The 23,067-nt window shown below is 38.2% G+C and overlaps 1 protein-coding gene across 2 annotated transcripts in view; it reads left to right on the forward strand.

Moving 5' to 3' along the window:
• The window catches only part of LOC149793281 (glutamyl aminopeptidase-like), a 109,800-nt gene that overhangs the window by 53,348 nt on the left and 33,385 nt on the right, over window positions 1–23,067 (forward strand). For both annotated transcript variants that reach the window (XM_089967263.1, XM_089967264.1), the window contains exons 12-13: window positions 13,075–13,130; window positions 21,980–22,127. In XM_089967263.1, coding sequence (XP_089823389.1) covers window positions 13,075–13,130; window positions 21,980–22,127 — 204 coding nt within the window. The remainder of the gene's footprint in view (window positions 1–13,074; window positions 13,131–21,979; window positions 22,128–23,067) is intronic.

Below are 23,067 nucleotides of genomic sequence, written 5' to 3' on the forward strand. Positions count from 1 at the left end.
TTATAAAACGATTACAACATACGATTAATGAGAACCTGTACCACAATGACGCAAATGCATTCATTGGACTATTTACTGCCGTTGAAATAATACGAAAAAAACTCGGACGTGTTTATGAACGACGCCGGGAGATTTCTAGTAAGATCAAAAACATTAGAAGGATTATAGACGAAAACTCCGTGGAGCTCCCGATGGTACACTCGGCGGAAAATTAGAAAATTGCGGATCAATTTACAATAATGGTAGGTGAATCACTTACTACTCGGCTAGCCAGAGAGCGGCTAGCAGCGCTTAAAAAGTTTATACCGTTACGAGACAGAGTGAGAGAGAAACTTCAAACGCGACAACAAATGCAAACCGATTTTACTGTTGGAAGCGAACAGTTATTTGCCCCGGTAACTAAAGCGACTAAGGATGTTACGGCGGCAACTGTACCCGTTCTTGGTGCGCTTGAAAAGATAGCGGCAGAGACAAAACAAACAAAAAGGTCTTTAGAAACACTCCCTGCAAAAATAGCGGCTGCTACAACACGGAGGCCACCACCACTCGCTATAACCGAACCACAAGAACCTTATGTTACAATGGCCGACGAAGAAGAACCAGGCGCCACCGCAAGAGAACCAGAAGAAGAAATACCCGAAGAAACACCAGAAGAAGAAATACCGGAAGAAAAAGAGGGGAATATACCCCGTATTGTACTCAAGAAGAGCACAATAGATCAAATTAGAGGCTTCAGCAACAGGGAAGAATTAATTAATTTTACTGCCAACAATTTTGCTAAGAACATACGAGATAAGAAGCATATCAATAGCGGTTACGAGAAAAATATAAAGTCGTTAAAAGACTGGGCAAGAATAGTGTATTTAGCAAGTAAACATAAAGATGCATTACCACATCGTAGTAAATCCGATTACGACGCATTCCACAAGGAAGTTAAGAGTATAACACCAAAAAAAGGAAAAGGATACCCTGTTGGTAAAGAATCCTACGGCGTTACCTGCCCTAATAGTGTTCTCAGTGATATATCACGGCTGGAAGTACTAATCGGAGGAAAACGAGCCGGAAATAACTCTCCGGAAATAATCAATGAGGCCGCTGATATTTGCAAGCGTTTATTTGCAGGCGGTATTATGGACATTAATGCATATCGAACGCTCATAGACGAGCTCGTGGATGATTAATTGGAAAACTGGTGTTTTTAATAAGGATGATCATACACTACAACCATGATAAACCAGTACTCGTCTACGTGGTAAACTCGCGATTGCCTGTTTACCGCGCGTACTATGGAGATGGTCTCGGTAGCACCATTGCGGGGTTATTTACAAGAATGGCTCCAAAAGTAGCGCCGTTAGCCAAACAATTAGGAATGAAGGCTATTGATGTTATTCGTGATAAGGGTATTAGTGCTATTGGAGATGTTGCCGGAAAGGCGCTTTCTGCCGCGCGAGACAAACTAATGTCGTTGGTGAAATCCAGGAGAAAAAAACAGAAACCACCGGTGATGCCATCAACGACAGTGATGCCTGCAAATGTCAGTAAAGTAATAAATAACGCCGTGGAAGAAAAATTAGAGTCGTTGGCGACGACTCAGTCGTTGGCGACGACTCCGTCGTTGGCGACTTCGCCATCCGCCGATGCGGCAACCAACGCGCTCATGAACGCGATAGCGGGGAGTGGTTTAAATTCAAAGAATTTACGACGAAAAAATCGCAATTGAAAACATCAACATGATAAATAATAGAATGTTTGCGCGTACCGCTGATCCCGCGTTTGATATGGATGCCCCAGTGCGCAGGGATGATTCTGTCCGTGATTATCAATATTATTCTTATTATGCAGCGCAACCCGACCTACGATCGCGAATTGAACTTCAGGTCCAAGATACCAGTAAATACTTTCTGCCGTGTGAAGCGTTTATCGAAATTGAGGGAGAACTCGTGACAAATGCCGCCGATAATACACCATACGCAGATGACCATCGTGTTCGAGTTGGCTTCGTCAACAACGGTATCATGGCGTTATTTGAGAGCGCCAGATATCTTATTGACGGGCGAGAAATTGAATCAATAGAACGCGAGGTTGATGTTGCAACGACGATAATTGGGTTGGCGAGATACTCGGATGATTATACAAGATCGGCGGGCCCATCTATGATGTTTGCGAAGGACACCACCAATAACGCTGACCATATTCAGTACATCAACGTGCTGGCGGAAAGAGATACCGCAACTGACCCACAGGCTGAAGCAGCCAATCCAGACCGCAGAGCAAGACCAGGTGCTAATTTTAATATTATAAAAAGCACCAACAATGATTACAATCTAGGATTCGCAGCACGAGTAGGAATGTTGCAAGGACCACGCCGACAGTTTTCATGCGCGATTCCACTCCATCACATATTTGGATTCTGCAGAAATGTCAGAAAAGTTGTCTATGGGGCTAAGCATACAATCGCTCTGACGCGAAGGGGCGATGATAACAATGCAATATGGCGTGCTGCTGGCGTCGCTGCCGGTAAAGTCATTTTAACTAAAATGGCATTGTGGATGCCGGTGCTGACTCCATCAGTTACCACGGAAGCACGATTGTTAGCATTTATGGAACAGGGAGGGAAATCGTTGTTGAGTTGGCTAGCGGTAACAACTGATGCTAAAGAGGATAACGTCGCCGATACGTTTACATGGCACCTGGCATCAAAACAGGGTGTTTCAGCCCCGCGTCATATATTCATAGCGCTACAGAATAGGGAACGATTGGGCAGTCAAGAACGCAGCCATATGATATTTGATCAATTAGGAGTCAGGGATGTTTCGCTGAGAATAAACGGACAACAGGAACCATCCGAGGATATACAGCTTAATTACGGCGACAACCATATCGCACGTGTGTACCATCGATTGCTGTCGTATATGGGTCGTGATCAAAACGTCGACACTGGTTTGCAAATATCACAACTTGATTTTAAAAACCTGTATCCGATTTATTATTTTTCACTGGAACATCTTGATTTAACGAGACAATCCGTCGTTGATATACACTTCCGAGCTCGTATAGCCCCGGGTGGTGTTAATTATAGAGCGGTTGCTGTCATTCTCAGCGATAAATCAATGCTGCTAGAAGGTGTTGGTGGACGAATGAGAATCGTTGATGCGCCAGTGGAAAACATGTAATTGAAAGCACAAAACGCGTTTACAATAAATGTCGTATAGTGTCGTCAGTGTAGAGTTGACTGATGGTCAAGTCAAGAAATTACGATCAAAGTCGGCTAAACAATGCGGAACCACAATAACGCTGAAGCCGTCGCAGATGGCGGGTGGTAATCATAAGATATCGTTGACGGCGCGTCAAATAAAACATTTCAATGATGCGATGAAGAATAAAAAGGGTGTTCAAATAGATTTTTCGGCCGCAGCAATTAAAAACATGGAAAAGACCGGTGGGATATTTCCGCTGTTAGCTGCGATTCCGGCATTAATTGCCGCGGCCGCACCAGCAGTGGCTAAGGCGGCGGCGTTAGGAACCGTTGGTACCGCGGCGGGGATGGCATTGAAGAAGGCAACCGGGAAAGGTTACAAAAAAAAACGACCCGTAGCCGGAAAGGGTCTAAGACTACCGGGAACCCCGTATTCATGGTATTCGGGAAAGGGTCTAAGACTACCGGGAACCGTTTATTAACGCAGGAGTCAATGACTCCTGAGTCAATGACTCCCATGTCTAATTTTGATTTAATAGACGCCGCAAACGCGTTAGCGATAAAAAAACTTCAGAGGTGTTTTTATGAGGGATCAATTACCGGCGGCCCCAAGGAATACTGAAACCGGTATAATTAACCTCGATGGGTCCTCCGGAGCGGGAACTCATTGGGTTGCATACGCGATTGATCCGCGTGCGATCGTCTATTTTGATTCATACGGGTTAGCCCCGCCGAAAGAGTTTATGCGGTATATCCGGGCGTGTTCAGCCCCGGCGTGTTCAGCCCGGGTTTTTTATTCCACGCTGCCAACACAGCAGTTAAGTGACCCACCGATATGCGGCCGTGAGGTATTGAACGTACTCGCGGCGATTTCATCATCGCGAAAACCACCTCATGTGGTTGTAAACGAATACACTAGTGGGGTCGTAGAGGCCCGGCGGGTTAATTAGAAACATCGTTTTTTTCTACAATAACGATGATTGATATTTGGGGACGACCGGTTTCGGCGCTGAAAGAATCCACGGAAACGGCCGCCGCCGACATAAAAAAACTAATTGAGGATGAAATCGCTGATATGTTAAATTTAATCAGTGTTGACCCAGGCGAAATAGTTGTATTTCAAGACCGCCAGGGTAAATTGAAATCCGGTAATGTGTCACTGAATGATGTTTTAACACGACAGCGTGATGCCGCCGAGGACACTATCGCGTTATATACCGGCGACGGACGACTCAAACCGGGTGAACATATATCGGCGGTAACATTAGTCAAAGACGGTTTTATAAGGTTGGATAGATCGGTGACCGAACTTGACGCGCAGGTGAAAAAATCTGTCACCGAGGTGAAAAAATCTATCACCGATATACAACTCACTACCGCTAGTTTTTTCGGGACCCCGGCGGTAACCGAACCAAATCTTGCAGCAATAATGGGTGCTATTTTGGATTTTGCAACGCTGTCGGGCCAATTTGTCTCGTTACGGAAAAATGTTAACAGGATCGATGACAACTTTGATAAATTCTTTGGTAAAAAAAATACCAGACCGGATGAGATTACAACAACTATAAATGATATCACTGCGTATGGACAGGAAATAAAAACAATCAAACTTGATGTTGCAGAGAACAGAAATGGTGTAGTAGTACATGAGCGGGAAATAGAAATAATCGGCGCTAATGTTGCAAGGATCATGAATAATGTAGACTCGCATGGACGGAAAATAGAAACAATCAAAACTGATGTTACAACGATCATAAATAATATGGACACGCATACACAAGAAATAGGAATAATCAAAACTGATATTGAAGCGAACAAAAAGAGTGTAGACGCGCATACACAGGAAATAGGAACAATCAAAACTGATGTTGAAGCGAACAAAAAGGGTGTGGACGCGCATACACAGGAAATAGGAACAATCAAAACCGATATTGAAGCGAACAAAAAAAATGTAGACACGTATTGGCGGGGAATAGGATTAATCAAAACTGATGTTGCAGCGAACAAAAAAGGTATAGACGTGCATACATATGAAATAGGAACAATCAAACTTGATGTTGCAGCGAACAAAAAAAGTATGACCGAGAATACACGGGAAATAGAAACAATCAAAACTAATGTTGCAACGAACAAGAATAATATAGACGCGAATTTGCGGAGAATAGAAATAATCAAAACTGATGTTGAAGCGATTAAAGACGGACTACCGAGAATAACAGAGCAACTCGAAACTAATATTGAAGCGAACAAAAAAAATGTAGACGCGTATGGAGGGGAAATAAAAACAATCAAAACTGATGTTGAAGCGATTAAGGACAGACTACCTAGAATGACAGAGCAACTCGAAAAAATGAAAACACCTCATGGGATCATCGGCAGTGGCGTATACACGGTTCAATACGGATCATTCGATTGGACTCCTACGCGTAATGCAATAGATGTCACCGCAATTGTTAAGGGTATTTATCGATTGACATTGATTTCGGCGATGCAGTTCAGTATATCATCGCCGAGTTCATCCGGGTTTAACAATACAATATCAACAATCATCGACAAGGATACAATCGAACGGTTTATAATTAAAGCCGTTGATAGAAATCTAGCCGGGGCAAACATTACATGGTATGTGGAATTTGTAGCGAATCTAAGTAATTAAAAACACTAGTTCTTTTAAAATAAAAATGACCACCAAGGAAATTGAATCAGAGGTATCACCGACGTCACATCAATATCGATTCGATACCGCAAAAGAATTCTCCGCGAACTTGAAAACGCTTTCCGAACAATACCGTGCAAAAATAAAAAAATACCGCCGAAAAATAACCGCCATCGACGCGGTCGTGTACTCGGTGTCGGGTATAGTGGCCGGTACCGGTGTTATTTTATCCACGGTGACCACGATAGCCCCGATCGCTGTTCCAATCGCTGTCTCCGCGATGACAACAGTTGCTGGAGTCGCCAACGCAATCACTAGGAAGATATCATCGTGTTTTCAGAAAAAACTCAACGAGTATACAGTAAAACATCAAATAGTATCCGACGCATACTCGAAATTATCCGGGTTGATCTCGTTATCGATTGATAATTTGTTCGTATCCGATGTTGAATTCTCCACGATGGTCCAGTTATATAGCTCCGCGATGTCAAAAATCGAGGATTTTCAACTGGAAGCCGAAACCACCTGGTTGTTGAAATTAGACACTAAAGACAACAAATAATAATAATGTCGCTGAACCCCGAAGGGTTTCAATTACTTCAGCGGATCGCGGAGAACACCACTCCGGTACAAACAAATATGATATCAATAACGTCAACGAAACCCGAATTCAGTGTGAACTTCCCGTCGCCGGTTCCAGTGAAGGAAATAGCGCTGGCAAAATTGCGAGTATATCACAGTTGGCCTAATATTCGAGCGGACGCATTTAACGGACAACAACCTAATAACTCGCTGGTTTTTGCACGGAAAAATAAACCCGATGGGACCCCAGACTGGGAGGAGGTTACAATACCAACTGGGTCATACCAAATAGAGCAAATCAATAAAGAATTTCAACGCAGAATAAAATCGATCACAGGAAAGGAATCAAAAATCGCTATTACGGTTCATGAACCGACGTTATCATCGACGATTGAAATAAGCACACCGGGGTATATGGTTGATATTTATAACAGTTCAATAAGAACCATACTAGGATGGCCTAAGAATCCACCCGCGGATTTGCACACAAATGTGCAATCGTATCATGAGATTAATCCCAGTTATCTGAATGATTTGTCTATTATAAGAAACACGTTATTACCCAGCGAGTTTATATTTCAAGACAGGAATACCATGCAATGGTTTTTTCCGTATAAGAAAACTCCTGAATTGTCAGCCAAGGTCACAGTTCGTTTAGATGATATCACTGGTGCGTTTGCCGAGATTAATCGTAATTACCAATCACAACTAGAACAGCTACGGAAAACAAAAGCACGAAAACACGTTGAGGTGTTAAATCAACTTATATCAGACATGGAATATATTAATGAGCGAATCGTTAAGACAATATCCGATAGCAGCGATGATAATAAACAAAAATTCCTAACCGGGTATAATATCACAGAAGCCGATTTACCCGATTTCAAGTTTCCAGGATACAACGCGCCTGAACTAAGAAAGTCTCTTAATGATTTTCTCAGTCCATCAACTTATATCCTCAGACACGATAACGGGGATGATGGTATGCATATTGCTCCATACAACGTAAATATCGCATCGGTGATAGCAATCAATCTAGTGTGTGATGTTATCGAAGGGAGTTACCAGGTAGATACCAATCAATCAAATCAAGCTCAACAGGGATATATCCTTTATTCATTTTCACCAACAGCCCCTCCGGGATTTTTAATCGTTGAGAATCCGATTAATCCGGTCTATATGCGATGCCATGATCGGTTTTTAACGAGAATTAATTTTAAACTCACCGATCAGTCAAATAACCTAATTGATCTACAGGAGGAGGAGTTAGTGATCACTCTGTTTGTAAGATCATTGTAAATAACTTCTTAGCAGCAGAGGGGGCAATGACATCGACGCGGTCGTCGACGTGCTTACCGGACGCTGACGACGCTGGGAATCGGCGCGCAGAAGGTGTTAATTAAACCAAATGACGACGCGACGATCCCCCAACGACGTCGTCGTTTTTTTTTTACCAGGCGCTGACGACACTAGATCGTTGAGTGCAGAAAGTAATAATTAAGCAAAATAACGATTGGACAAAATGTCCGATTCGCCCCCTCTGCTGCTTAACTTTTCAGTGGTATAAGTCTCTTCATTTATTAAGTAAACAATCAAGTCTCCAAAGATTTTGTGAATACAGTTTTGACTTCTTTTATAAACAAAATGTCATTCTTTTAGATGCTAACTTTAAAGTTAAAACCAGTTTCTAGATGTATAATCAGGGTCGATGTTAATTTTAAATATATAAAACAACTGATTAAATTTGTATGGAAGGAATCCGAATTTTATCAGAATTAGTTTTTGTTTTATTCAGACTCTCACTCACACACGAATCATTCTGGTAGTGTAATCTTAGTCTTCTCTGTTTTTGTGTGTGTGAAAACGATAACCTGGAAAATGCTGTCAGCATACCTGGAATATGTGTTTTGCAAGACAGTCTTATATTTGTGTGTGTGAAAACGATAACCTGGAAAATGCTGTCAGCATACCTGGAATATGTGTTTTGCAAGACAGTCTTGTATTTGTAGAATGTCCTGAAGACATCTTTTGTTTTTAACTGTAAACTTTCAATGTTTTCTACCTGGTCCTAATTTCAAATGGTGCCAGTCTGACATTTAATATTTTCACCACAACAGATAATTTGAAAATATTGCTGTTGCTGATTAATATCAGAGATCATTTCAACACTCTGCAGTTAAAAAGATGAAATGGTCATATCTGGAAGTTTTTGAAATGTTTATCAGCTAGTTGAGCATTAGTCCCTTTGAGGGACTCATGCTTTTGTTACAAGCTTCCTTCAGCACTTGATAAAAGTGAGAGTGATTTGACATGTGAAAAACTGGGTGGATATTAATTCTTTAAAAAATAATGTCTTCAAAACATTTGACTGCATAAATTTTGTTTATCTTATAGAAAGACTGTGTTGGAATCCCATAATTCTTGACATTATCACCAAGATTTATGATGAAATCTGAATGTTTTAAAATAAAAATAACACTTTGGATTATGTCTCTTCAGAGTTCCTGAGAGCTTTACTGTATTATCTACAGATTACCCAAAAATATGAGCCAATTTTAGAGTCTTTATTTCAGAGAAAGTTTATTAGCTCTACTGGTCATAAACCAGAAGAGCTTATGAGATGTTCTATTGTCCATTGTCCAGCCACTAGGTCAAGTTTGTTGTTGCTACTCCTACTAAACTAATTGGATGATTGACATGAAACTTTACACACATTCATCCCATGGTCCATTTGGTAGTACATTAAAATGGTACTACTCATACGTCCACTATGGCCATACTGTGGCCTCCACACTGATCAGAAATCCTTTTATTGCTATTCCCCTTGAATGGATGGGCATATCATGGGGTTTTCACTAAAATACTTCTGTTGATGTCAAGATGTTCATTGAACAGATACCAATCTGATGTCCAGTATGGTCGTCACAGTGGCTGTCATGAAGTTCTTCTCATTGCTACTCCCGAACAGAAAGTCACATTGACATAGGGTCTCCACCAGGAGATTTTAAATGATGTCTAGCTGGTCCTAAATGAAAAGGGCATTAATCTGATGTTCACTGTGGCCACCATAGTGACCATTTTGAAAATATTGTTAAGACTCTTCTGTTTCCAAATTTAAGGCCATTGCAATGGCCGTATTGAAAATCTTGCAGTCACTACTCCTCAAGAATGCAAAATAATGTTGCCATATCGATTTTCACCAGACGACATCTTATGATGTCAAGTTTAGTTTGGCTTGGTGCTTTATGGCACAGCACATATAAGTTATATAGTGCCAAGGCAGTTGAAGTAAAGTGCCATTTCCAGTGACACACCATGGTTTCTGACCCTGGCTGGTCCAGTGATAGGATTCGAACCTATACCCTTTCGGTCACAGCTATGGCATCCTAACCACTTAGCCACCATGGCTTCTATGATGTCAGTTAGGTTGTAAGTGAAAATGTTGCCAATATGATCTCCAAAATGGCCACCACAGTGGCCATCTTGAAAATATTGTTATTAGTATTTCTCAGAATGGATGATATCAAGATTGTGTTTTCACTGAAAGACTTCATATGATGTCTAGTTGTATGTAAATGAAAATGGTGCCTATTCTGCTTCTAATATGGCTACCACAATGGCCATCATGAAAATCTTATTGTCACCATCACTACTCAGATGTAAGAACATCAGTCCCTTCAAGGGACTTGTCTTGCTTAAAATTGCCTTCTTCTATATCACTGACCAATGTACTAGTTTTTCTCAACTGTTCTTTCCCCAGCCCACTTTATGTAAGCCACTGAGATAATTGCAGTTCTAAAAGTACACTGTTCATTGTACCATACATACCATGAATTGTGTGGTGTTTATATTACATGTCCCAAAACAGTCATATTACAAATGAAACTGTTATCTTTAAATTCAGTGCTTATCACAGTTTTGCTCATTTGGAACCACATGAAACTATCCTCAGTATGAAAGAATTCTTAGATATCCCCATGCTTTAGTGAGGAGATATTATGATATGCTCTCTCTGCCAGTAACTACATGAAACTGGCCTTGGTGTGATTAGGGGTCCCTGGGGTCCTATGATTAGGATTCCCTGGAAGATGATCAGAGGTCGGATATACACCAGTCCAAAACTTGCAATTAAAGTGAAACTTTTTAATGTTTCTCCTTCAAATACATTCCTCAAAAAAATTAACATTAAGAATATAATCCCTATCACCTCCTGAACCCAGCCCTCCCAAGGATGAAACTTTATCATTTTTGTCCATATTATATAGACAAAGGGCAATAACTCTTGCCATGGGCCTCCAATAGCTGCCCAAAGGTGGCACTAGATTTAAGCTATAGATGTGAATGGATAACATCATTCGCCTCCTGAAATCCATCAGAAATTTTTGCTATTTTCATTCCATCCATTGAGTATTGTTTTAGTTTCAGATTTATTAAGGATTATTCTAAAGGACCATTCTACATTCTGTTTTAATTGCAAACATAATTAGGTGATTTTTTTATTACATTTGCAGACTTAGTTGCTGCATTCTCTTTCCACATGGTTCTACATGGCTGCATTGTAATAGAATGTGCTGAAGTTCATGTTTTTGTACACTATTTATTTATCACCACTGGTTTAGTAGGTGTCTCTGGAGTTCTTGTTGAGTTATGCATTTTTTTTTTCCTTACTATGTTAGAATTAGTTATGACTTCTGCATATGCTACATGCAAGAATTCAAAGCCAGCAAGAAATGTTATGACTTGTGTCTCACATGTACCAAATGTACATTGTAGGCTGTGTGTAACATGTCAACCAATTGGTCACAGAATATGGCATATAATGCATTGTTACATTTCTAAGAAAGACTGCAAAAAACAGTGACAATGGAAAATCAAAGGACTGAAAGTACTGATGTTTTGAACATATGTTTCATACTGGATTTTTGACCAGCCTAGTCAGGGATGCCATTATATCTGGTGGAATGGAGAAAGCTGCGACTTCTCCACTGTCTACACTGTCTCTTGAGTTGCAGGTTTGTTGTCTGGTACAACAAGTAATGACAGTTGACTATTTCTGAAAATTATATGCAACATTTTTAGAAATATCATGATCGCTTAATCTGCTGGATCTGCCAAAACTCTATCATCATTGCTATCAGCATCCTCTATTTCTGATTATTCAATCTCAGAAACTTCTATGTCCGAATCTAAATCTTGCAAACTATCCAACTGCCAAACATATCTTTCCTGTGCTTGCTCAATATTTTCAAGATCAGACCCATCATCAAAAATCACTCTTACATCCGCCATCATTTATGATTTTTCATGAACAGAACACATGTAGTGAAACTGCTCTCAGTTAGTAACCCTTGGCTTCTAAACAATTCAAATTTGCACAAAAGGAAGTAAAATCATTTCTGATTGGTTTAATATTGGTCTGATTCTTGGGAAAAAACCATTTGTAACGAATCAGAGACGTTGTATCTAACACACATTCCCCACAACTGGAGATGGGATTGGCCATTGAATGCAGTAAACAAACCACGACTACAGGTGGGATCGGCCATTGAATGCAGAAACCAGATCACATGTACAGACGAAATCAGGGCCGAATGAGTTAAAGATATTGTTGAGGATTTTGGTTGGCAGTAGGCCGAATTTCAGTTGCACAAGCAGCTACCAGACTATTTAACATCAGCTCAAGCTTTAGATGAGCACCATGCACAATCTTCACTGGATTTATGTGGTAAGAAGATCTCATTATTTCTTCTTTCCAGATGTTAATTCCAGTTGTACTGCTTGCAGTTATGAGAGTGGGTTAAATTTTATACATGGAATCCAATATTCTTCATCAGATATTACCTGATGTAGAGGATGGATGCTCTTCATCTAATAACTTTTCTCCTAACATTAATGTGATTGGGGAAAATATTCTAAGAAGAAAGCAGATCTTTTAGTAAATTATGTTTCTTCTAGAATATTCAATGACATTACTGTTATACCCTCCCATCCTCCCTGCAATGCAAGCATCTTATTCCATGATGTTCTACTGAGCCTAAAACTAGTGCCACCTGTAGGTTGCAATGGGAGGTAATGGGCAAGAGTTATTGTCCTTTGTCTATATAATATAGACAGAAAAGATGATTTTATTGTCATCATGAGGGCTGGATTCTATTTATGTCTATTTACTAAAACCTTTGCTTTCTTGAACAAAATGTATACATGCATATGTAGGAGGAGGACACAGATCAGGTTTTGGGTTCCAGTCCCTGCTTCACATTCTGGAATGGGTATGGAGTCAGAATCTTGGAGTGTACATATAACAAAAAGCATGTGAATTTGTCTTGGCAAGTGTTGGTTTATTCATTGTCAGTTAAGGGTCTACTGATTATTGTCTCTGAGGAAGATTTTTTTTAAAGGAAAAGGTTTCCACCAAAGGCAGTGTCTTACATGCAAATACATGTCAAATGTTTGACATTGAAAAAGTATGTTGTGATAAAAACTTTAATTAAAAACATTGCATGCTATCCCATGTTTATTGTTTTTCTAGGATATTATAAGATAGCTGTGCCATGTCCTTGATTAATATTTGTAATTGAAATAGCATTGATTTCAGTGTGAGAGGTGGAAAAGCTTTAAATTTTGGTGTACTTGTTTTCAGGTGTTCAGTGCAGGTGAGAGGGCAGGCCTTATAGATGATGCATTTCAACTGGCTAGGTAAGGACTTAAACACTACAAACATGACCTGTTCATGTGCAGGATTGCTTACTACTGTAAATTTAACCAGAAATTGTTGGAAGATTTAATTTAATGTTTTCATTGGTAACAAATATCTTTGAAATATAGTCTGCCACAAAAATGTTTTTGTTTAGATTGGGTGCAAGGTAAAGCATTTGACCCAACAAAATTTTATCCCCATGAATTTGTCTGTGTTCTCCCATGCTATGAAATTTTATCTCATTGAATAATTCAGTTGACAGTACTCTGGTCTCATCAGTATTAGAAGGGTACCAATCTTTTTATATTTCATGATTGCTAAAAATAGATTGAAAGATGCAACAAACTGATTGTTCTATGAAAAGAGCAGGACCCATTTCCCTAATCCATGAAATTATCAATGAAAATAGAATTTTTCATAAAAATCTGAGAAGTTGATACCCACAAAAGAAAATTAATTCAAATTATATATAAAGTATAGTATCTTGTTTCAAGGAAGTATGCATGTGTGTATGTATGCAGACCTGCCAACTCTTAAGAGTTTGCCATAAGTCTTATGAAAATTACCCTTAAAATATGGACTTAAATATGCTAGCAAAGACTACAGAAAAATGATCATTGCCGAAAAGTCTGGATAATTGGTTCATCCATGTTTTATTTGGATACATGTATGTATGTCAGGTTATTTCCAATATTTGACTCTTCTTATTATTATGTGCCAGATTCAATATCGTTATGACTCGTGTTTCTTTTGCACAGTGTGTTTATCTAGTGTGGTTTTTGTCCTACGTGAACACTTTCTCATTGTTATTTCCAGCATTTTGTTGTTTTTTATATCATTCTAGATTATGAAGTGGTGCTATTATGTGACAAAGTCAATACAGACTTGCATAATTTGTGTCACACTTGAACAAGATGTTCATCGACTTATAACTGCAGTGGCAAAGGAATCTGGTCAGTGGTTTATGATATGTAATAATAACGGCCTGTGATTTAATTGGTGGAGTATCCTCTCTTACTACAGCAACCAATTGGCATAAGTACCACTGCATGTCCATGCATGACTCTATATACACATTCTCATTCAAGTTCCTTGGTTTGGTTTCCAAGGAACCATTTACCAATTTTGCACTTTCCTGTTTGGCCTTTATATCTGCCCATGGGGTTTCAATGACAATAACCAGCTGTCATCTCTCTTCCAGGTGACCTTGTAAGTAGTGGTTCTCAATGACATCCTCAAGAAAAACAACATGATTCAAACAATTTTCTCTTCCATTCAAGATTGAAGTAATTTAGGACTTCTAATCAATTCAGACAAGTCAGACCACACTCTGTTCCGGAATTTTGTCCACCTGGGTTTGGAATGTATTATAAATCCTAACTATGTTTGCTTCTTTCAGTTCCACATAGCACAGAGTTGATTTTAAATAGGGAGTAGATCTCAGCAAATGGCCATTCTAGCCCAAAAATTATGATCTACACTGAATAAAATGTCATCTCAAACAGTTGGTGAGTCCATATATTGCCCAGCTTCATCGAAATCACTGGTGAATGGGGGGGGGGGTCAGAAAAGCTACCTCAGAACATTAGAATTCTAGAAATGAAGGTCATAGTTACTGTGTTTTATTTTTGGAAGAACCAATTACATGTAAAGGTGGTCCTCATTATGAAGGACAATATGTGGTGGACAGTATGGCACAAGCAGCAGTCTTTGAATTCTTTTGAGGAAATTCTGCTGCAGTTGTCTCTTGCGAACACGCCAATTTAATGATGATCCAGACCAGAAAAGAGCATAAAATACCCCTGTGTTACGTCAGATGTACTTAATCTCATCGTAATACGACTGAGTGGAAAAAATGCTGTTGCAGCACTTGTTTCTCGAGAAAGAAAAATACTCTCAGATACGTTCATGTTCTCTCTTTCTATCTTAAAATCGTTGAACACGATGATCTTATGCATGTCAGATTCGAGTTCATCTATGGGTTGTATCTGAGCCGGATCCATGAGGGTAAAGACATCCTAGCGGTCAGAATCTATGAAAATATGATTTTCTGCAAGCGAATCGCCAAAATCATAGTGTCTTGTATTTTTCCATGTCAGGATTTAACGTGTAAATGATCACACGGTGGTAGTTCATTATGTTGTTTAGGAACATGTTAATGAGCAGATTCGTTTTACCACGACTGTTAGAACCCACAATCTTGTAAGATAAATCAGGCATAAAAAATGCTGGTGCGCTTTCGTTTTCGCTTCATGTCGAAACTAATGATGTTCATTTGCTACATAATTCAATAGAGTCGTAACAGGTCTTCTCTGCAAACCATGTCCAAACAAATATGATAAAACTAAAAGTGTGATATCTGAAAATGTTTCCGTGACTGCCAGTTTACTAACGATTTTTCCATGTCATCACCTCCATCTGGAACAACATCAAAGAATTCTAGGAGAGTATGAATGTATACCGGGCTGAACATGAGAACGATTATTATCTATCACTTTGGTACCATGGGTATTTCTATCTGGATCAACAAAGATGCAGTGTAAATTATATACCAACCGCAGTCCTGACTTTTGAAGGTTTCCGAGTTAACTATGATGGCTATGATCAACTTTTGACCATCAATAATGCAAAAGATTAGCTTGTACAGAACGAAATCTTTAGAAAACCAAACAATTATATGAATTTCTGCCACATGGCCGATCACGGATAAAACCCAGTTGAACTCGTTTGGTGGCACTCAGTTATTTACTACTGGAGGAACACTCACATGAAATCTTACGGATTATCCACCAAAGGCAAACAACGAAACAGCCGCGAAACTGAACGTGGAGGTGGGATGAAATCACCAGATCTATACATTCTATTTTGGGATTTTCTCCCAGTTGTACAAAAATGAATATATTGACCTAACATCCTGGCTGATTCATTGTCAAGGAAGGGCCTAGACCATTCACACAGAGTGGTATGTCCACCCATCAGTCTTGTAGCAGATTTGTGTACTTTCGGGCTGCCAAATGATAGATCTGTGACAAGGTGGAATCACAAACGTCCCAACTTCATCTCACCAGATCCAGGCTCAAGGGCATGGGCTGTGGATGCAGTATGGGAAGAGTTTCTTCCCTTTGTCTACATGGAATAAAGATGGGAAGGACTAAAAAAAAATTATTTCTGCATTTGCTGGATTCAAGAGGTAGCAGACCTTTTTCTGACCATTTTGTGATCTGGTAAGAATTCACAGATAAACATAATTTACAAAACAAAATTGCTTTTAAAGATGTCCATGACATACTTAATTGGAACTCTGTTACAGGATACATCCCACAACAGGTTCCCTTCGTGAATCAATGCTTGAAACATGCATGAAGCTTATTATACATCTGTGAACCCACGGAGTAAGTGTCAAGGAAACAGAAAGGGAAAAAAAAGATGATTGTGCCATTTGTGGAAAATATTCATTGGGAGATGTACTCCATAAGGATTTATCCCAACACTGAGGTGAATGTCAGGCTGATTAGGACATTATTATTTGGATGGTGTGGCACTGTAAATTACACAATTTTTTTTAATACACCTTTCTTATTAGTTTCCTCCTTCGTCTCAACCCTTCTACTTTGACAAAATAAAAATCAACATTGTGGCCATTAACTTCTATAATATTGAAATTGTACTTGTCTTGTTGCACTGACTTACAATGAGCCAGTTACTTCAAAAAGAGAGTGAAAAGAGGGGGGGATCATAGATATTGTTTTTTCAATTTTAGCAAGGAATTTACTTCACAAAATTACTATTTATATCACATACCCATCTGATCATATGATGTAAATTTAGCCAACTATTAATCTGGAAAACTTTTATGCTTCCAATACAGTGTGCAGTACCACTACCCTGAATTCATTTATTATATATATATATATATATATATATATATATATATATATATATATATATATATATACACCACTCCCTCAATAACTCGCACCCTGATAACTCATGAACCCGCTTATAATGCAGTGTCAGGCATGGATCCCATTTTCTAAACCCGAAAAATGCCTCCAAAAATGTATCCCTATTTGTTGAACTTGAAGAAAATCGCGATCAAAATTGGTAACGGAAACTTTGATGTATTGCGCGTTTTATCATTGAAAACGGTAGATAGGACCTGAAATTTGTAATCAACACTATTAAATATCAAATTTAAAAATAACTCATACAATTTTTTACATTTTCTTTCCAAACGACATTCCTAGTACACCGCAATTAACGATATGTAAGGAAATTTTGATCAATGAAAATGTCACTTACGCCGAGTGGAGGCAGTACTTTAATAAATAAATACAAATTAAATAATCTTTTTATCAATTGAAATTTGTGTTATAGTTCCATCTTTTAGTTCCTTTTAAGTGTAAACGTCATAAGTGCAATGTGTCCTCTTGTAATTAAACGTAAAATGCGTCAATCTACTGTAACAGCTTGTCTGCAAGCATTTCTCTGAGAACCTAAATAAGTGCCGACCGTGTTTTGATAACTGACTTGCGGAAGTATTTGTTGTATTGTTGCACTGAATTAAAAGCTGGCCTCCTTTATATTATCACGTTAATTATGTCTTTTGAATAATAATAAAAAGGAGGTGGAATAAAAGAAAAGTTAAAAGGCACAAAAATCGGACTAACTTAAAATCTAGCAGCCTCGGTTGTATGTCAGGTGAACTCACTTCATTTGATCAATCGAACATTGTAATAAACGTTTTTTTGTATGTAACAGAAACTACCTTAAATTAACCGACTCTTTCATAACTGTAATCAAAGATAACAAGGCAGCAAAGTGAAAAGAATACTTTGTAAAATAAAGAGCTTGATTTCACAGATACAGACCATTGTGGGCAAGTGAGTTTCAGAGAATTCTTGAACTGGCATTTAGAGATATCCTCAGGGATGATAAGAAATTTCATTATTACTTCCAATGAAATCACGACATTAACACTGTACTAATTGAACAATAAATAATTGAGTTTCGACATAGACGTGTCACGAAATAGATGTCGCGTGTTTTTGAAAAAAATGGAATCTTGTTTGGTGGTGTATCAACAGGTAGTCTAGTTCCCAAATTGTGGACTACCAATTTGGCAAGATACTATTAAATACCACTACGGGAACCAGACTCATCAAGAAAACAAAAAGCAGTGACGTAATACACAGATTTTTCGCGTACATGTGATGGTTGTTCAAACCAGTTGGAACGATCTTTCATATGTTGGATATTTTGAGAGAAAAAAATGTTATTTAAATGGAATAATGAACAACTTCATTAGAAAAAGCACATTATTAAAAATTATCGATGTGATTGTAAAATGAGGATTCAGTCATTAAACAGCCCAGTTCCCTAATGGACCCCCCACCCCCCACGGTTTTCTCAATGTCAAAGCGATTTTTTTCAATTTTTGGCGGTTCCTTGGTAACTTGCGCCTTGCTTATAGTGCGGTCTATGTTTGTGGACCCCGTTGTGCACAAGTTATCGAGGGAGAGGTGTGTATATATATATATATATATATATATATATATATATATATATATATATATATATATATATATACCGCTCCCTCAATAACTCGCGCCCGGATAACTCGCGATCCTGCTTATAACGCGGTGTCCGTCTTGGCTCCCGATTTTTTCCAGACAAAATGTATTTAAAATATCTTTAAAATATGCTGAACATGAAAAAAATTACGATAAGAATTGATAAATTAAACCTTGATACATTGTTTTATCATCGAAAATGGTGATTAATGCCCGTAAAAATATAATCCATATTTTGCAATTTGCAAGTTCTAGAGAAGAATTAATTTCAGAGATCTCGAAAACGCTTAATTATGCGTATTTGGACGCCAATTTTTGATCTGGGACGCAGAAAATCACTGAGGCGGGAGTCCTCCGTACGCATGTAATAGGTGCGCGGGAAAATTCAAAGATTTGCCGGTCCTGTTTCAGCCACCTGCTTTGTGGGAAAATGTGTTGATCAGTTTACTGTGCTGATATTTACAATGACAGAATTCAGTGACTGAAAGACTCTTTGATGTACTGTTGCTGTTTCATAAGAGTACATTAAAAAAAAAAAGAACATGATGCAACAGCTAGGCGGCTAGTTCAAAGGCTTTGACTTGGCGGCCAAGTGAGAAAATATACTGATATTTAGTGATTGAATTCAGAGGCAGAAAGACCCAGTTTTAAAATCCTAGCGAGACCTCTGTTTAAAGATATCATATATTATGTAAGTTTTTAGGATAAATAGTTGTCATTATACTGTAAATAAGCAGTCTGGTGAAATAGCGATCAATGAAAACTTCTGGTAAATGTTAACAGGTGGCAACAGAGAATGAAATAAACACCAATTAAACGACTTCCTGTGTGAAAGTCACATTCTAATCCTTTAATTCCGTTTCAGTGTAAACATTACAATCACAACATAGTCTGTTCATTGAAAACATGAAAAGAGTCAATCGTCCATCACATCGAAACCCGTGAGTACTTCTATGAGAACCTAATTACATGTACATGCCGGCTTTGTTTTGATCAACAACTTGGGGAAGTGTTTGTTGCATTAAAAAAACTAAATCGATTACAAGAGACCTCAGGTGCTGGATTAAGGGTCTTGGAGCTGCCTTTGATGTAAAGCAAAACAGTAACAGAGACAACGACGATGATAGTGACTTCGAATGTTTCAGTGAAACTGATGTCACTAATGCCGAGGCTGTTTGGGAGAAATTAGTACAGACTCATGGTCCTGAGATGGGCGTTTCTCTTGATGGAGGAGTGGATTTGTGCTGACAATGATTGCCCTACAGCCGAATACATGTCAGATGAAACTATAATTATTTCTATAGCAAACAAATTTGCAGCAGAAGACGATTCTAACTGGAGTAACACAAGTGTTGAAAGTGATGCAGACACAGATGTTGCACCCCCACCCCTCTGCACAGGAAGCAAATATTTTGATATTGCCATAAGGTGGCTGGAGACCCAAAATGTTGACTACGTAAAGCTCATGCAGTTGAGAAATCTGAGGGATTTTGCTCGGTGGCAGAGAAACCAAGGAGTAACACACACAAAAAAGTTAACTGATTTTTTCAAGAAGTGAATTGATATTTGTCAAGCGTGGCACAAACGGCAAGTATTAACTTGTTCTAATTTACGTTGTTTTAAATTTGTAGACCAATTAAATATGTCAGTACTGATTAACTCTTGGTTTTTTTTGTTTTCCATTTTACTTCTGTCACATTCAAATCTATCTATCTATCATTCGATCGACACTGTTTCTCGAAAAGAGTCGATCTTTTGTGTATAAAAAACTTCTAATTTGGTTCAAACAATAAAACTAGAATGTATACAATTCAACATAAAACTTAGTGATGTAGTACACAATGTGTGAAGTGGTACACATGTTCAGCGAACGGAAACCACGTGGAATAATGTTTTCGATGGTCGCCTCAATATACTGTAATTTATCCTGAAATTTTTAATGTTGTCCTATGAGAAAATAATAAAGTACACCGTTATGAAGAGATATTTATTAACAGTTAATCTCAGAACGATTATAAAGTGAGTATTCAACAGTATAATCTGCCTACCCCCCCCCCTTATTTTTCCGTTATGTCGTCAATCACTTTATTGGTTTTGGGCTTATTTTATAGGTCCCTCGATAACTCGCCCCTCGCTTATAGTGCGGTCAATGTTTCTGGACCCCGATGTGCGCGAGTTATCGAGGGAGTGGTGTATATATATACATTTTTGTGGTTTTGCAAAAAATGAATTTGTCAGAACTTAAATTGATGGATTGGGAAGGGTTATATTGTTTCCACAGAAGAATTATTCTTTGTTGGTCTTTGCAGTTTGTGAGCTTATATAGGCTAAATTCATGAAAACATTTGCAAAGATGTAATGGCATTAATAAACATTAGGAGTCACAGTACATGTACTTGCATACAAAGAATAATTCTTAGAAAAACAGACTCAACATTTTGACATATTTCATTCATCATTATGTAAACTGGTCCAATTGCTTCAAATTTACTTTCCTAATAAAGATTTGTAGATGAAGTGGTGCTTTTTTATGTATTGACAGCGACTGAGTTTATTAAGGAGCGTAAGTCAAGAACCAATCTAATAATAATGATATAGACTGAGTTCTTGAACAGCACATTTTCTACCGAATGTTTTTCAAAGAATATATTATGGCAGATTTTCAAAATGGTTTTGCCTGGTGATTTTTCTTCCACTTTAAAGAATTAATATCTACAGCTGTCATGTGCCTTTTGTTCCAAAAGTCAGATGTGTCTTAAGCTGCTGTATGTATGTATGTATGCTTGTATGGATATATGTATCTATGTATGTATGTATCTATGTATCTATGTATGTATGTAGAAAACATGTTAGAAACTGAACTATTGATCAAGTTATGGTGATTATTTCTCAGAGGCCAATGAAAGCAGTGTGGTAGGGAATATCCTGTCATTTTTGTACTTTCAAGGAATATAGATTTTCATGTAATTCAAAAGAAAAGTATTGAAATTCTTCTTCTGTTATTTGTTTAAAATCTTCACCAATAATATGAAGCTTTACTGGTCCAGAGACTTGTCAGAAAAGTTCTTTTTCCAAGTTGGGGTGAAAATTAGTTGGCTTATATTTAATGACTTGTTATATGTTTCTGGTCTGCCAGAGCAAGTCAGAAGATAACGTTAGACCTTGCACAATATCTGGTCTTTGACTCAGCAAATTATGGTCGTAATGTTATGATCTCAGTATAAACCAGGTGAAGGAATTCAGGCTCACTCCAGTCTCTTGTTCTCCATTTTTAGGTCAGGCCGATTGAGCCACAAAATAGCTTTGGATCTCACACAATATTTGGTCCATGAGGAGGACTATGTACCATGGGATAGTGCTTTAAGTAACCTGGGTTATATAGAAGGAAGGATCCAAAATAAACCTGTATACAGACAGTATAAGGTAAGTTACAGGCGCCACTGGTCAAGGACCATAAGGGCTTTTGCATTGGTCCAGCATCATTCATCGGCATCAGGTTTCCATTAAGATTGTTGATACTAGTCCTCTGTAATTACTTGGACAAATGTAATTAATCTTGGCACAGTTTTATGCTGAGATTTAGTTAGTCCTAAATAAAAATGGTGTCCAATAGACACCACAGTGGCTATCTTTAAAATCATGTTATCACTGCTTCTTCTAAATAGATTTATTTTATTTTTTTACATTTGTTTTCACCAACTGACTTCTTATGGTCATACTTGCTAAGTTATGGTGTATCACATGACAGTATGACTTTAGACTACCAAATACCCTAGCACAATGTTGCTTTGCAAAACACAAATTACAAAAAATACATCCACAGCAAATTAAGGGGAGGGGGGCATATTTGCAAATACAAAGGAACATCCTGATTAGGGAAACTTTTAGTTGCATATTAATTGTATATGCCTCCAACAAAGTATAAGCAAAGGAGTGGACAGGTTTGATTGCACAGTTTAGCTACACAAAAAAATGTACCATGGCTGCCATAAAAGTTGTAGTATTAGCCTTCATCTAATTAATTGCACAGTTTAGCTACACAAAAAAATGTACCATGGCTGCCATAAAAGTTGTAGTATTAGCCTTCATCTAATTAACTTTAGATATCACTCAACTCTTATTTACAGTTCAAGTAATGACATTCCACAATTGACTAGAATTGATACAGATCAACAGATGGTTTATGTTATGCCTTCATTTGAGCTTAAGTTCTGAGAAATATAACTTTCAGGGCAGTTTTGTCTCCTGTCCACAACTATATCCATGCCTTCTGAAATTATTTTTCAATAATAAATAACATTACAAGCCTCACTTAAAATAATTGATTTTCTTTTTTAGGTAGAATCACAAAATCAACAATCAA

Source organism: Sinohyriopsis cumingii, chromosome 8 (genome assembly GCF_028554795.1).
Source record: "Sinohyriopsis cumingii isolate HCF-2022 chromosome 8, ASM2855479v2, whole genome shotgun sequence".
NCBI classification, from domain to species: domain Eukaryota; kingdom Metazoa; phylum Mollusca; class Bivalvia; order Unionida; family Unionidae; genus Sinohyriopsis; species Sinohyriopsis cumingii.